The sequence below is a fragment of the Ambystoma mexicanum genome, chromosome 12 (assembly GCF_040938575.1).
Source record: "Ambystoma mexicanum isolate Mex_15411 chromosome 12, UKY_AmexF1_1, whole genome shotgun sequence".
Taxonomy (NCBI): domain Eukaryota; kingdom Metazoa; phylum Chordata; class Amphibia; order Caudata; family Ambystomatidae; genus Ambystoma; species Ambystoma mexicanum.
In genome coordinates, this window is record NC_090936.1 from 967,491,985 (window position 1) to 967,507,776 (window position 15,792).

A 15,792-nucleotide genomic window follows, 5' to 3' on the forward strand; every position below is an offset into this window, starting at 1 on the left:
AACCTCACTGAATGTTTTTCTGATCAACCTTTTGAACCTTCGGGCCAGTGAGAACAACAGTGAGAAATATTTGGCATTTATTGATCTGGCCCAGGATCTTGACTCTATACAAAGACATCTGCATCTGCTCTTGACCAAGCTGAAGAATTGGGGGGTGTGCAATTGACATCTTGGAAGCCATCAAAGATCTTTACTCAGAAACATTGATGAAAATAAAGTTAGATCAAGAGGGCTACTGTCATGTTCCATACGGACATGAAGTGGACTGAAGCAGGGCTGCCCGTTGGCTCCTGCCCTGTTTAATCTGTTTATTTCAGATCTGCCGGAAACCCTGAAAGAGGCCAGGAGTCCCTCCTCCCCAATATCGAGGGAGTTGCATTGGACCATTTAGTGTACGCAGACGATTTGGTGCTGATCGACCAAATTCCAGTGGACATACAACACCAACTGTCCTCATTAGATTTATATGCAAAAGATAATGGACTTAAAATCAATGTGGAGAAATTGAAAATTCTGATCCTTCAGTCAGCTAAAGGAAAGCAATCAAATAAGACGTAGTTCCTGGACAAGGAACGATTGTCCAGAGCAAGAGCTCATTTATATATCTGGGGAGCTGCATAAACATCGCCTTGAGTGATGCTCCAAGGGAAGCTCTATTAAGAAATAAAGTAAAAGTGCTCGCATCACAAGGAAGACTTCTCCAAAAGAAATATGGGAAATTCTCCATAGCCCCTGTGGTAACCTTTTATAAAAATGAAGGTAGTGGCCATTGTAACAAATGAGGCGGAAGCCGCCTTCTCTTCCCCCGATTAAAATCTGGCCAATTCTGGAAGGTTTATTTTGGAGAAGGTTTTGTTTCTACCAAGCTGTGTGCCAATACAAGTCCTAAAACAAGAACATGTGTTGATCTCCCTCCTTGCTCTGCTTAAGTGCAAGAACTTGGCACTGTATAGAAAGTGTAGATCGGCGACTCTCATAAGAGGCTTTTGTTTACTAAAAAGAGGGCTCCCTGCTGGATCTGATACATGGTTATTGCAATGGAAGAAGGCTTGTAAGACCATTTTGGAAAATCTTAATATGACTGAGGAACAGCTATTGTCCAATCCAATATTAGTAAAAAATGGACTCAAGAAAAATCCAGTCGATTCAAATTGTTTCCCCAGAGCATTCCAGTGTGTAGGTTCTACAATACTCTGCCAAAATATCTGCTAAGATGCTTGACTCGTTTTTATAGATTTCAATACATGAGATTTCAATTAAACCTATACCCAACGTTGGAGGTTTTATCAATCGGGACCAAAGTTGAGGAAAGGGATACCAGCTGCAAGCTATGTAAGTTGAAATTGGAGAAATAATCTTAAACATTTGTTACTCCATTGCAAGGCTGTGACAGGACTTGGGTCTTTTTTAAAGGGATTAAGACACTCACCCCTAATGAATGGTGGATCATTTTTATGCAAGGGGAAAGGATAGCTTTTTTTTTTTTTATAATATATTTTTATTGTTTTCTTAAACATAACATCAAAACATTAATTCCTCCCCCTCAGCCCCCACCCCCAGGAAGAGTAGGTTCACTTGCGGTTAAACTTTCTGGAAAAGTTCATGTGCCAAAATAATATTTTAATATTGTGCGGGCACCATTGATCCATATAGTCCGGCTTCAAGTAATCCTGTACTGCCCCCCACTCCTTTGTGAAGGAGTTCTTCTGGACCTGAAGGTGGTGTGTTATCTTTTCCATTGTCATTTGGGACCAGACGTTTTGTAGCCAGGTGAAAACTAATGGCTGGTCACATTTTTTCCAATTTTGGGCGATAGCCCAGGCTGCAATAACTAGGCCTATGAAACTTCTCCATTGAGCTTTATGAAGTCTTTTGGCCTGTAGGTCCTTGAATCCGCACAGCCACACCCTCTCCCCCATTTGTGCTGCAGCTGGGAATATTTTTGTCATTTCCGCTTGCACTTCCTTCCAGAAGCCCCTTACGCCCTGACAGTCCCACCAGATATGCCTCCATCTACCCTTTTCAGGGCACCCTCTCCAGCAGCGATCCGACATTTCCGGATACATTGATTTAACCCTCTCTGGAGTGTAATGCCATTGCCTGATGATTTTGAGCCACATTTCCCTGATCTGTACCGCCCGGGTGAGTTTTGGAATACCAACCCACAGCTCCTCCCATTGCTGTCTCGAGATTTCTTCCCCCAGCGTGCCCTCCCATCTTTTCATGTATGTCCATTTGATTACTTCTTCTGGTGTATTTATGAAATGGTAAAGAGTTGACACCAGTTTTCTGTCACCAGGATTGGTAATTAGATATTTTTCAAAGGGTGTAAGATCCCTTGTCGCTACCTGATATATCTCGGGAGTGTTGAGCCAGTGCTTTATTTGCTCATATTTATATCTGTCAGATTCCACATTTTTTTGCAGTCCGCAAATCACCTTAATTCTTTATCCTGGAACATTTCACTGATTTTCCTGCACCCTGCAACTTCCCATTTTTCAAATCCACCGGATTCACATCCCAGAGGGAACTGTGGGTTTCGACATATAGGCGTAAAGGGGGGCAGAAGAGTGGTCATGATACCCGTCCTGGTTTGATCATCCCATGCATTAATGGTGTTTTTCATGACCTCACTAATACGAAGATTCGGATGCCTGTATTGTTTGTGTTTCCACAAAAGGTCCTCCAGGGGGGGTCCGAGCTACCGCCCTGTCTTGCAACAGCCATGTGGTGCGTTGGTCCTCCCCCAGCCATTCCCTCAGAACCTGGAGTTGTGCCGCTTGATAATATTTCTTAAAGTGCGGGAGTGAGAAGCCCCCTGCCCTAATCGGTGCTGTGAGGATGGCCCTGGCTACCCTAGGAGGTTTCCTGTTCCACACATACTCCGAAATAGCCTTGGACAATGACTTAAAGAAGGAGTTTGTAACTGTTACAGAGAGGGCCTGAAAAAAAATAAAGCACCCGGGGAAGAATATTCATTTTTACTGATTGGATCCTACCCCACCATGAGACCCGAAGTGGGGACCATCTGTCTAGGTCCTTCTTTACTCTATCCAGCAGGTGATGATAGAGGATAGCTTTAATCATCGCAATTACTTGGATAAAGTGTCTTCGATCTAATCGATATGGACTAAATAAGGTCAGCAAAGAGTTGTAGAACGGAGAATGGGACTTTGTTTCCTATTATGCTTTGCTATGAGATTATTTTAGTTGTTTGTTTGGTTTTTCTTCTTTTGTTTTCCTTTTTTCCTTTGCTCCCTGTCCTATGGATGTGATGCTTTGTATTTTGCTTTTCATTTGTTGGTGAAAGACTTATTTAAAGTCAAAGCACCTAAATACATTTAAAAAAAAAGAAAATAAAAAAATAACTATTTAATAAAATTCAAATAAAATATAAAGCAGCACTTACATGTTACAAGGACCTTTTTGGCCATTTGTACCACACCAGTCTGTCACATCATTCACAGCATCCAACATATGTGTAATGGAATAGTGATCAGCCTTGTGAAGCACACCAATCGTTATAATTTGACACAACCATTTTGTGATTTCTCAACATTGTTGAGAAAACGTTCTCTGCGATTTCTCAACAGTATCTTGACTTCTTGAGATTATTCTTCAAGGTGTTACCAAAACCGAGAATAGTTGTGTGCTGGTAGAAAAATAGAGGCACAGACTTTACACCTTCCTGTTATGTTTGATTTGCAAGTAAAACCTGTGGGTAAATATAATGTCTTAGTTAATCATTTTAGTGCAATGAGTGAGTGGGAACATTTGTTAAGCCCACACTGCTAAAGCAGATTTACTCTTGGCACTGACCTTCACTACGCAGTTTAAAGCTATACCTGACACCTCGCGTGCAAATGGTTTTAAGGAGTACCCTAAAATGATGATGATTCTAGTCTAATAGTTTGGGATAAAGGGCTCCAATGTTTTGGACCCAAACTGAAAAGCAGCAACCACCTCACGTGGAGCAGCCTACTCTTGGAATGATAAATAATCTGGTATTGGTGGTTCTCAGAGGTCCAAAGGGGAGCGCCAGTGAGTTTTCCAGAAATATACCAAAATGTCACCCTCAGTAGTGCGTCCCCACAGTTACTGCGACTTTGGGGGAGCACAGAATACTGACTCCCATTACTGCACCCAAGCAGAGCAGGGGTGTTCCCCGCTCTCCTTGGCCGCCGTAACGGAAGTCCAGGGTTGTCCCCCTCTCACCATTGTGGTAAACTGGGGAAAAGAAAGTAAAAAAAAAAAGAAACCACCCTGCAGCATCAGCTCCGACCCACGTAAGTAGGACGTTTTGACGCCGCAGGGATAGCGGGGAGTCGGTGGCGCACACAGAAGTGTGCCGCCGTAAAGGAAAGTGGGGCGGGGGGGTCGAGTAAGGGAATGCGGGCCGGGCGAAGTGGGTAAAGTGAACTATTTGATCACTGTGCCTCGCCGTAATTGGCGTAACATTTTCATCAGCGGAGTTAAGTGTGGTGCGGTGATCACATAGATCCGGTATTCCTCCTTGGATATCCCTGGCTGAGCCCCATTCACATTTACACTGGAGACAGAGGATAGCAACACACTGTGAACAGTGAAGCTACTGATGCCCAGCTGCGGTCTGGCTTCTGCTACAAAGGCCTAGAACTAATCTTTGACTGGCCTTTGAGCGTTCCTAAACATCTCTATAAAGGTAGCATGAAGTCCTGTATTAAAGATATTGCTAAAGTCTAGGCAGGAATTAACAAAAGTGCAGACTTCCGCGCCTCTGTTTTCCCGAAGTAGAAAAGGCAGTTCACCGAACTTTCTTTATCTGAAAGAAATAGACCATTTTGACTTTGTAAATCTGGGGGGTAAGTGACATAGCCAAGTCTGTTAGAAGCCCAAGATTACAAACAAATGCAAATGATATAGGGACATTTGCCTAAACGAAGGGCAGAGAGAAGGATAGAGACAGCTCTCTAGTTTTGGTAGGTAGACTGAGAGCAATCATTTTGATCTTTCCTTCATTCAGTTGCAGCCATCTATTTCTCATCCAAGCTTTAATGCTGTGGATTCAATGTCCAAACCGGTAAAGTTGATTAGAGGTATTGAGTAAGTGAATAACAAATGTGCTTGTTGTCAGCATAGGAATGATAGGGAATGTCACACTGTGAAAATACATGGGCAAACATTTATTGAGATGGGTTGCAATTCCCACTCGTGCACATATGCATTAGTAAAGGTATTATTCCCACAGAGATTTCATGGAGCTCGATGTTTAATATTTATTAAGTCCTCATTTTGTGATGTTGATTACGTCAGTATCTGAATAAACAAGATGGTTGATTCTTCTGTTATGTTAACCCTTTATATCAAATTGCGTAATGCACTCAATAGTATTATGAGGGCTACTCAGTATTAGCAACCATATTACCAACCTTCTAGTTCACTATCTTTTATGGATTCAATCCCAAGTTCAGTTTTCCTTAAATTCATGGCATAGGCTACCAGGATGTTGAATTAATCCCATTAATTAGTTTAAATTGTTCTGCATCTATAAACAAGGAATTGCAATCTTTTATGACTAGAGTGCTTCAGAAAAACGAGGTGAATAGATGATCGGCTGACCAGAAGCTTTCTCAGAGGTCCCCGCTACTCGGGGATTGAATGGAATGTAAATGGAAGTGTTTTATTTTTGCAAAAGTTGTAAGCAATTAATGCCAATAAATTAAAAATTAAATTATTGCATCCTTTTGAAGACTTACTTTCCGGTGGTATTGTTAGAACTCCATTTGTATTATTTCTTCCTTGCAACTAGATAAATCCAAGGCAGAATCCTAGTAAAAGTGTCTCGTCTTGCGATCTGACTGCTGGTTGCCTGAAGGTAGTGATGTGGCAATTAATAGTCTTTGGTGTGGCAGGAGTAGGCAGATTGCAGTGAAGGCACAGTAGTGGATCTAAGCATCAAGGACAGACTTGGTGAGACCAGGAGGTAGCGGTTATCCAGCCATCTGGTTAATGCGTGATCTGAAGACATGTTAGTTTCTTCTTACTTGTGTTCTCTCCCTCTCTCCAAGGGGCAGAGCCTGTCGCCGGTCCAAGGGAACATGGAGGATGCCCCTGAGGATGTGCTTGAACGATTGGCTCAGACAGAGCAGCTGGTGGTTCACTTGAAGACGCTAATTCGGGAGAAGGATTGCCAACTTCAGCAGAAAGATGCCACCTTGAAGGTACTTTGGCTTTAGCTTATTACAGGAAATAAACCCATATCCCTTGTAGGTTTACAGAATTTAACAGAACAGAATTTCCCATTCCTCAGAGAATACCAATTCAGTATACGAGGGTAGATAGATTTAGTGCTCAGGCAGTTTAGATTTGATGCAAATATGCAACTACCCGAATATTGGCATCTCCTTGTCCTATTGGCAGAACATAATGAATTCCATTTGTCTTGAATTCTGCCGAAACACACCAGCTAAACCTTATAGCATGTGCACCCTTGTTAGGGCAGAATTCAGTTTTTCACCTGTGTCCTGGTCAATGGATGCTGACCCATCAACGAAAAGTACTCCTCCTTCGTCTAACGGGCCATCTTTAGCCTTGAGGATATCGTCGCCTTCCCCTTCATAGGAAGTGCAATTGTGCTGCTGTATGTCTTCAGCCGTGCATGGCTCAGTGAGAAACGTGGCAGGATTTACTGTTTTGCACGGTACTACCTGGATATGGAGGCTGGGCAGTATTATTTCATATACTGATGCTCTTTGCGTAGTGAGTGTGGACTTGGAGCGATCTAGTATCCTCCTGTTGTTGCAGAGTCAAATCTGAAGGGTTTTACTCCTTCAATTGTCTCATCTGAGGGTTGTCCCCTTAGGAGATCAGGGGGAGGCTCACTCTCCTCCTCCTCTTGATCAGAGGTTAGAAACAGGCTCCTAGTTCTGGTCTGGAAACGTAAGCCTTCAGATGGTTAGTGTGATAGACCCTAGAGGCCTCCCCTAAATAGTTGACCTCTCCAAGCTTGCCCCAGTGTCTCTGATGGCAGGGGTTTCCTTACCATTTACAGGAACACTGTCCTTATAATATTCTTTGGTGTTGTCTGGAATGCAGTTATAAACATCCACATTCTGTTGTTCCCACAGACCCAGCGGCACTAAAGACACTGGGCCGCATCACGAGTTGGGCGGTAACGCCGGCGCTAATAGCGCCGGCGTTATCTGCCCTACCGCCAAACCCATCGGCGATATTAGCGCCGGATCACGGGTTTGGCGGATTTGTAAATCCCCATTCCCCATTGAGCCCATTCGGGAATGCCCCATTCCCCATTGGGCTCAATGGGGAAATGTTGCGCTCTTACTCTTACCGTCGGCGGATTTAACGCCGGCGGTGTGAGTGCAAATTTTCGGCAGATTTCCCCCCAGCTAAGAGCTTCTGCCGGATTTAAGGGTTACTGCCAAACTCGTGATGAGGCCCACTGTCTAGAACTCCAATAGGGTCTTCAGCCAGTAGTCACAAGTGTGCACTTGCCATGTGTGCTTCTCCCTCAGGGATGAAGGCTAAGTAGGCATTGTGGACCCCTGAAGGTTTGCCCTTACATCTGGGATCCCCTTTCACATGATCTACAGACCCACATACAAAACATTTCGCAAATGTTTCTCTGGAATGGGGGTTTCTGTTAACCTTCCTCTGGTTTGGCACCAGAGGGTTCACTAGACTAGGTTTCACATGGAATTTACCCTTGCTATGTTTGTGGCCCTCTTTTGGATGGTGGGAATTAGAATTTTCTTTAACATCTTTCTTGTGCTGCTTCCCCTCTTCCTTCTTGTGAGTTGCCCCAGAGTATTTGACTGGCCCTGTTGGCTACCCATAAGTCAGCAGCTTGCGCTAGCTTTTGAAGGCAAGTCCCTTTTTACACACACTCCAGAATAAAGACAACCCACTATGAAACTATACCGGGAGATAGTGTTGCAAGGATAACAAGGTTTAATTGTACAAAATACAAATCTGCAAAGAACTCTGCTGCTCGAGAGCGCTCTGCCCTTACAGTTAACAACAGGGGCTTAAAAACCCTACAATCGTCATGACATACAGTACAAATGGGTGCCACTGATTAGAGGCACCCTACACATGAGCCTGCTGCATAGGGGATGCCAGGCTGTAATTGGTTAGTTCTTTCCCCTCGGCCTGGATCCACGTGGGTCAGCTGGGCTCATCGTCGCGGTGAAGGTCGGGCCACACATTAATACATATGCTAACCCTTGTTATTGTATCATTGTGGTAGCGACATGGACGGCATGGGAAATGGTGCCCGGGGGAAGGGATGATAAAATACAGGTCCCGGAACGCCATACTACGAGCTGTGCTCGCGGGCAACTGTCAGCCCGCCAGGTCTGGCCTAGCGGGCAGAGCGGCACTCGCGAGCGCAGCATGTCGGATGCACCAGCACCGTCGTTGCCGGTGCATCCGACCTCCCCATTCCCATTGAGCCCTATTGGGCTTAAATAGGAATGGGGACTGACTGACGGGCACCGGCACCCGGCAATGCAGGAATTACCGGGTCCGGCAATGTCGGAATTATCCAGTAATTCCTCATTGACAGGTGCCGGTAAAAATGCAACTCCGGCGGCTACCGACACATTCCCAATACCTCTGGTGGAGCAGTTTCACGGGTAGGCACATTTCAGTTCCTACCTTAGCGACATTGTCAAAGGTTTGGGAACCGGGGGGCGGTGAGTCTGATGTTAAATCCACATTCATTTGTTTGATAACGCTTTTCCCGCTTCCGATGTTTCCTTGGTTCCTTATTAATGTTATTGTGTCCCAAAAACACTCTAGGAAGGACTTTTTATCTTCTCTCATTTCTTCAATTAGGTCAATGAGTATTTTAAAAAATCACCCCTTCCGTTTCCTTTTCCTTTGACCATTTGTCTCCAGACGCTTCTATGTGGGATTCTAGGAAGATGAGTTTAGAGTGCATTGGAGCTAAAGGGGTCGAGTGGTCCCTAAAATTGTCATTTAAGTTTTCATATAGTTTTAAGAAAGCAGACAGTGTAATAGAGACCATCGATCATATAGCAGCCTGGATGTGCGTAGACTGAGCCTCCTATTTATTTTTCTCCTGCAAGGTTTCAGAAAGATCTTGCTGACCTGAGGCTAAAGGCTGCACCCCTATTTCACTCTGAGTGTGACTGTTTATCGGGTTCAAAATTGCTTCCATGTCGGATTCTTCCGAGTCTTTGCTCGAGCTCACTGAGCTTGGATGTTGCACCTTATGTCCCCACGAGGGCCTCCCATCATTGCTCTCATTGGAGGCTATCCTTACTGGTTGGAGAAGATGGGCCTTTGATGTTGACATACAGACAGGATCTCGGGCAGATTTCAGCTTTTTTGTGGTAAGGGCAGACAAAACTCCACCTCCATTCCTACTTCCTTGATGGGTCTCTTTTCTCCCCTAGAGGTTGTGCCCGTACTCAATTCTAGCGTCAGACTAGCAATGTCTTTCATCAGTTGGGCCGCGAGGGCACTGTTCACCCCCACTGTTTGATCCTCCTGAGCTGGGACTGACCTTGGCTTGATGTTAGCGAGTATATTTTACTCTAAGTTGACCATGTGACACTCACTTTGATCTTCATAACGTTCGATGACAGACGCTAGCTCATCGGTTTGGGAGCCGGTAACGACTAGTTGAACTGTCGCTGTTCCATCTGGGCTCCCTGTCGCGCCAACACCCTTTATAGGGCATTTCCCCAGCGCCACATCTTTAATTTCAGAGGTCAAAGTTAAATGACTCATTAGGTGGGAGGATAAGGGCGTCAAGGCTTGCCACTAGGTCCGCATCAGAAAGATCACGCCACTCCTCCAATGCTGGAGTGGCTATGTTTTTGACCTTCCTGCTTCCACTTACTTTGTCAGTTAATGTTGGAGGCAGGGCGTCCTTTGGTCTAAAATGCCATTTCATATTTTTATAGTCGGAGAGAGATGTACTCCTTATTTTCCATGTACGGGATCCCCTCGGATCCCCTCTTCCCCCCCACCCCCACCCTTGTTTTCCCTCAGCAGCCCTCAGGGTATTGGGAGGGTCCCCAACTTTACTCTCCATCATTTCAGAGGATTGGCCGGCACCAGCATCTTCGTTCTCATTAAGCAAGGGTTTTCTTAGACTGACCGGAGTTCCGATCCGCATTCCTTGGTGCGACAATGACACATCTTCCAATGACTCCAGCAAGCGCACCTCCTCCCCAGTCAATCTACTGTTTGGAGTTCACAGCTTACTCCTGTCAGTTCAATGCCATGATTACTGCTGATGGATAGTGAATCAGGCACTTTTTGAAATTGCGGGATGGTTGGTTCTTCGTTCGTTGATTGCTGCGGCGCGGGGGGAGTGTCGACAAGCGAACGGGGAGTGGCTTCTAAAGTCGCTCCTAGTCTTGGGGTCGAGAATACAGCTCCGGAGTTCGTTAAGTTTAAATCCTGCTCCGGGATGGGAGGGTGCAATGAGGGAGGTGTGTCTATGGGACCCGCAGCTGCAGTGAGTGGGTGGGCTTTGGTAGAACAAGCAGTAGGCATACAGGCACTGCTCCCCCCAGTTACCTCCATTCATGTGGCTCCTCACTTGGCTGCGAGTCCTTTGAAGTCCTCCAGTCTCTCTCGGCGGCACCTCCTCAAACCCTCCGCAAACACTCTGCGACAAGAGAGGAGTGTTTATTCTCCTCCTTCTTTTAGGGAGATGGAAAGCAGACTCCTACTGCAATAGCTCAGCAGCACGGCTCAGGATAGCACAACGGTGCAGGGAAGCAAAGTCGGGCCAACACTATGTGCAATAATATGACTGTGAGAATCCCTGTGAGTGTACAAACTGAAGTACCTGGGAGAGTCCTTTTTGGTAATGAATTAAACGCTCTTGGAGTAGTGTCTAGTACCCCCAGAACTCCCAGCAAAAAGAAACAGGAGCTGCCAAGAGTTGCCAGAGAGGCAACCCTAAGAGACTCTCAGTTTGAGATCATTGAGGAATCCAGCATCTCAAACCAGCAGACAGGCCAACCTTCCACTTCTAAGAAGAAGAAAGGCTCAAAGGAGAAATCCAGAGTCTCTCAAAGAAAAAGGGTCTCAAACCCAAACCTGTACTGAAAACCAGGACTTCCCAGAGAGGACAGTCCCAGTTCACACTGTCACGACCCTCGCCCAAAACCCCCTCTGGCAAACCCATTGGCCAGGTGGAGTCAGGACTCGGGCCTCTAGAGCCTGGCATCCTCTTTAAAAGCCCTCATGGGGCCAGACCTGGCGCCTATGGCGCCAGGCTCATACACCATGAACAACAATGTGCTTGGGAACTACTTTATTGTATTGTCAGCCAATATGGAGGCATCCACATAGCTTGGTTCCCTAAGAACCAAGCTATGTGGTCTAGTGTTTTGGGTGTGGCAGGCCTGGAACTACTTTCCCTGGTACTACTTTACCTGGGCTATATAAACCACACCCTGACTGCAGAACATGCTTCGTGTTACTTTGCAGCTTGCAACGTGATGCTCACCGTGTCCAGCTATTCCATCGAACCTCGGAGAAGCAGAACCTGCAAGGAGACAAAAGGAACATCATTAGCAGCAGCATGTTACCTGCAGTCTTCATCTTTAAACACTCACATCTACTGAGAACAGCTTCCTCGAATCTGCACGCCTCCCGGACAGAACGACCTGAAAGAGAAAGCTGTAGAGACATTTACAAATTACGAACTGCTCAAAAGGCTTACCTGGCTGGTCGCCTCTCGGCTGGCACCACTCCGGACATTCCACTTGCGCTGAAGAACGCTGCGACCTACAAGGAAGGAAAACACAGGTTAGCAAAGGCAAGACTTCGCAGCGCTGCGCATAGCGCTTACTTACCTCATCATAGCACTCTTAATGTGCCATCATTTACCAGCGGGGCTCAACCAAGCCAGTTCGCCGCGCTGAAGCTCTGCATACCAAAGGGAGAAAAAGGAGAATTTTAAACAAAGAAAGGCATGCAGGATAGCAACAAAACTAAAGAACAGCAATAAGACCTACCTGAACAATATCAAACGGGCCGGCGTCAGTGAAGTAACTGGACCGCACTCCCCCATGAAAGACAACGCGCCCCTGCAAAGAAGGCAGGACAGAGAGCACGCCTAATTCTACCACAAGGTGAGGAGAGGGCGCCAGAGGGACTGAAAGCATACGGGGATAGAGGGAGGATACTTACCCCAGTCGGTAAGTCTAGAACAAAGTCCTCCTGTATTTTCAGGCAGAACCTTCCCCGCAGGCCACATCAGGGCAAAGCTGAGAAGCATACCAGCGAGTAACCCGGCTGGGTGGCGTCCCTGTGGATACCAGGTGAGCGTAACACACACCTGTGACCCCCTCCCCAGCTGAGGCAAAGTGGGAGGATCAACCAACTCCTGAAAACCCAGTGACTGGTGACACAAACCTGGAGGAGAGCCCTCGCTTCATAGGAGATATGGATTCTAGAGACCATTCTGAGCTGCAAACATTTGCAGAAGATGGACCCTCTAGTACAGACTTCAGCAGAGGACAAAGAGAGTGTCCCTCTCTCGAAGGTCTGAGACAACAGACCGCTTCCCAGCTGGAAGGGCAAGAGCCAGGGAAGCATATACTCTACTGGGAGGATGGAGTCCTCTACAGTGAGTTTACAGAGTCTACCCCAGGGGACTTCAGGGGATTAGTACCTCAGGAAGTTAGGCCTAAGTTCCTACAACTAGCACATTAGATTCCTCAGGCTCGTCACTTGAGCTCCAAGAAAACCAAAGTGAGGCTTTCTCTGTACTTTTACTAGCCCGAGATGGCTGCAGATGTTGACAAACATTGTAGGAGCTGCCACACCTGCCAGAATGTGGCCGCTTTAGTGCCCCTCCCGATGGTGGGAGTCCCTTTTGAGAGGGTGGGGATACTGCCACTTTATGTGCTTACCATATCTGAAGATGGCTGCCAGAGGAGGGGCTTAGGGAGAGGGCTGTCATTGGATGGGGGCAGTATGACCCAGAGGACAGTGATTGGTTTAAAGGAGAAATACAGTTTGTAAGTGAACCTGTTTTTTCTTTGACCAAGGATTCCCAGCCTGACGGCAGGAAATATTCATGAGCATGTGAATCCATGCCAAACCCATGCTGGAGAACAATAGTTATAGGTAAGTAACTTGTTCCTTATTGTGATCGAATAGCCCTCGAACCAAAGTGGTGTGCTTGAAAAGTACCCCTGTCCTAGGAGCCATATTGGCTACCATAGGATAGTGCACGATAAAGGATTGCAGTGATTAGGTGGGGGGGGGGGATGCTTTACTACAAGTCCCTCTACTTGCAAAAAATGTCAAGATCCAGAAAAACCATCAGGAAAAACCCAAAAGGTTTAGGAACCCTGATGCTAGGAAACATTTTCTTTTTGCACTTTTCCCTCTATAGATTCCTATGGGACCCCCAGTCTTTTTTCTTATTTTCTAACTCTGCCCTGACTGAGGTCAGTAAAGATGTCTGCTTTACTTCCCTTGACTGTTTTGCTCCTTCTTATGGGGAAACTGACGAGTCCCTAAGATTGCTAATACTTTTGGAATTCTTGTATTTTTACAATTGCACACATAACCTTACAGTGAAGTGCAGTTAGGAAACGTTGTATCCTTATAACATTTCACCTAATGGCTTTTTGGTTACTTTGATGATGTGCCTAAGACAAGCTGGTGTCAGATGAGTGATTTTCACCATGTTTGTGATACTTTTCTTGTTGCATTTTGCATTTACAGCGAATGGCTACTAAAGGTGGCTAGCACCCTAAAATGGCTGTGCCACGATATTTTCGCTTGCTCTTTGGTAGTTTGTCCTTTGGCCTTCTTCCTGCCTTCTCAGGTCAGGAAATGCCATATCTGGTAACCCCTTTCCCGGTGAAAGCTGCTGATTACGTGGGCACGTTGGTTTTGTGTTTGTGATCCAGAGGAGGGGGCAAGGATTGTTTGGTCCCAGTCCACATCCTCTTTCACCCGAATGTCTGTTGCTGGACGGATGTGATGACCAGTTGACAGCCCTGGGCTTTTTGAATGTAACAGATCCTTACACTTGGTGAGCTATGGCTAGCTCCCAGCCTAATCTTGGATAGAAGGCTCCTGCAGCTATTCGACAGATTACTGTCGGAACCAAGACTTCTACGAGGAAGAGTAGCCTGCTGACGCTCTGAGGGTGACTCTTGCAGCCCACCAGCATTGACTTCAGTGATTGGCCCCTTGAAGCCCTGCTCCTCTGCCTGATCTCAGAACACACTTGCTGATGCTTTGACCATTGAACCGGAGGGAACAACCAGCCACGACCCTTGCTCGAGGATCCATGCCTTGGAAGCCTGCCAAAGTGTCCCTGAACAACCCAGTGGATTGACCAGTTCCCCTTTTGGGCTACCTAGCTGTTGCCATTCTGAGCAGACCCTTGGGACTTGCAAGACCGCGGTGTCCTCCCCTGGAACAATCTCTCTGCAGTCCCGTGAGGTGTTCTGAAGGGGCTGCACTAGCGTACCCTGGATCTTTTCTTCATTTGGGGGGTCTTCTTCAAACGTTGACTGGACCGTCTGTTGAGAACCCCGACCAGCTCCTGTCCCGAAAAGTGTCCTCTGCAACCGTGACCCCTGGGTGTCCCTCAAGCGAACCAAGGACAGACGATTGCGTCCCCAGCGACTTCCAGAAGACCTGCAGTGAAGAATCAGAGTCAGGTTGTAATTGACCATACCTGTCCCCCCGTCTCCCATAGAGTAACATTGGGTGCAGAGCTCTTATCCCTCGACTCCCTTGGGCCTGGCCTTTGGTCGTCGAACAGGGGCTAAGGTCCTTTCCTAGGGCTTACCTTGGGAATAGGATAGGAGTGGGGTATTTATCTGACTTGAAGTAAATACAACGTATTTTAAAGAACACTCTAAGCACCACCACAACCCACTGCATCAGTGCTGAACTACCTTACCTGAAGAAACAATACCTGAAACTTGTGACTTTTGGGCACAAGGACGCATTCATCCTAGGGCTGGACATCGTACGACGGAGGGTGTGTATTCAAACTGTTCTGATTACTCACTTGTTGGATACTGGCTTATAATTCATATGCAATCTTATTTCTAATGACAAATGTATATATATATATGTTTTTTAAATTACTTGGTGATTTGTATATGCTTAGTTTGTTTCTAAAGGCCTAATAAATATTTGTATTTTATATACTTACTAATAACTTGAATTATTGGTGTTGTTCTGTGTGGACTCCTTTTAGCACTAGACAACTCTCACACTTTTCCCGAGAGTAATACTTGACTGTTCATCCACACTACCTTGATTGGGTTTTGGCTAACCTCTCAGTGTCTCCCTCTTTACCATAAATGGGGTGGGCTCCTAAAATCCTCCCCCAGTGACGAATTTAGAAATCCATCTTATCACCTGAAAACATTGGAATTCTGCCCTAGCAGTACCCTATCACATCACTTCCCAGACTGCTGTCTAAGCTCCACTGGCTCTGAGGGAATAAGTTTAAGGTTTTTTGTTTGATCCATCAGGCTCGTTGTGTAAATGACTCTTCTTTTATCAGTGTTAAGATCTCTTGTTAAATTCTCAAACTTTGTTTGTGCCCAGCTGGATGATTAGTTTTTTATTATTCCTATGGGCCATTGGGCCCGTTTAGGTGGTCGCTCTTTTTTCTGTTTTTGCTCTACTTTTATGGCCAAGTAATCCCTGAGCTGTTTCTATCTTTCACAATTTTCTTTCCTTTTGTTGTGCATTAGAGACTTTTTTCTTTTTAAATTTTTAGTTAATTCCCCCCACAGTGGTCCATCCTTTTTAGCC

The 15,792-nt window shown here is 45.9% G+C and overlaps 1 protein-coding gene across 1 annotated transcript in view; it reads left to right on the forward strand.

Annotated features, from left to right (window-relative positions):
• GOLGB1 (golgin B1) overlaps positions 1-15,792 on the forward strand; it is a 959,320-nt gene that overhangs the window by 112,115 nt on the left and 831,413 nt on the right. Inside the window, exon 4 of the mRNA XM_069629448.1 lies at positions 6,048-6,200. Coding sequence (XP_069485549.1) covers positions 6,048-6,200 — 153 coding nt within the window. The remainder of the gene's footprint in view (positions 1-6,047; positions 6,201-15,792) is intronic.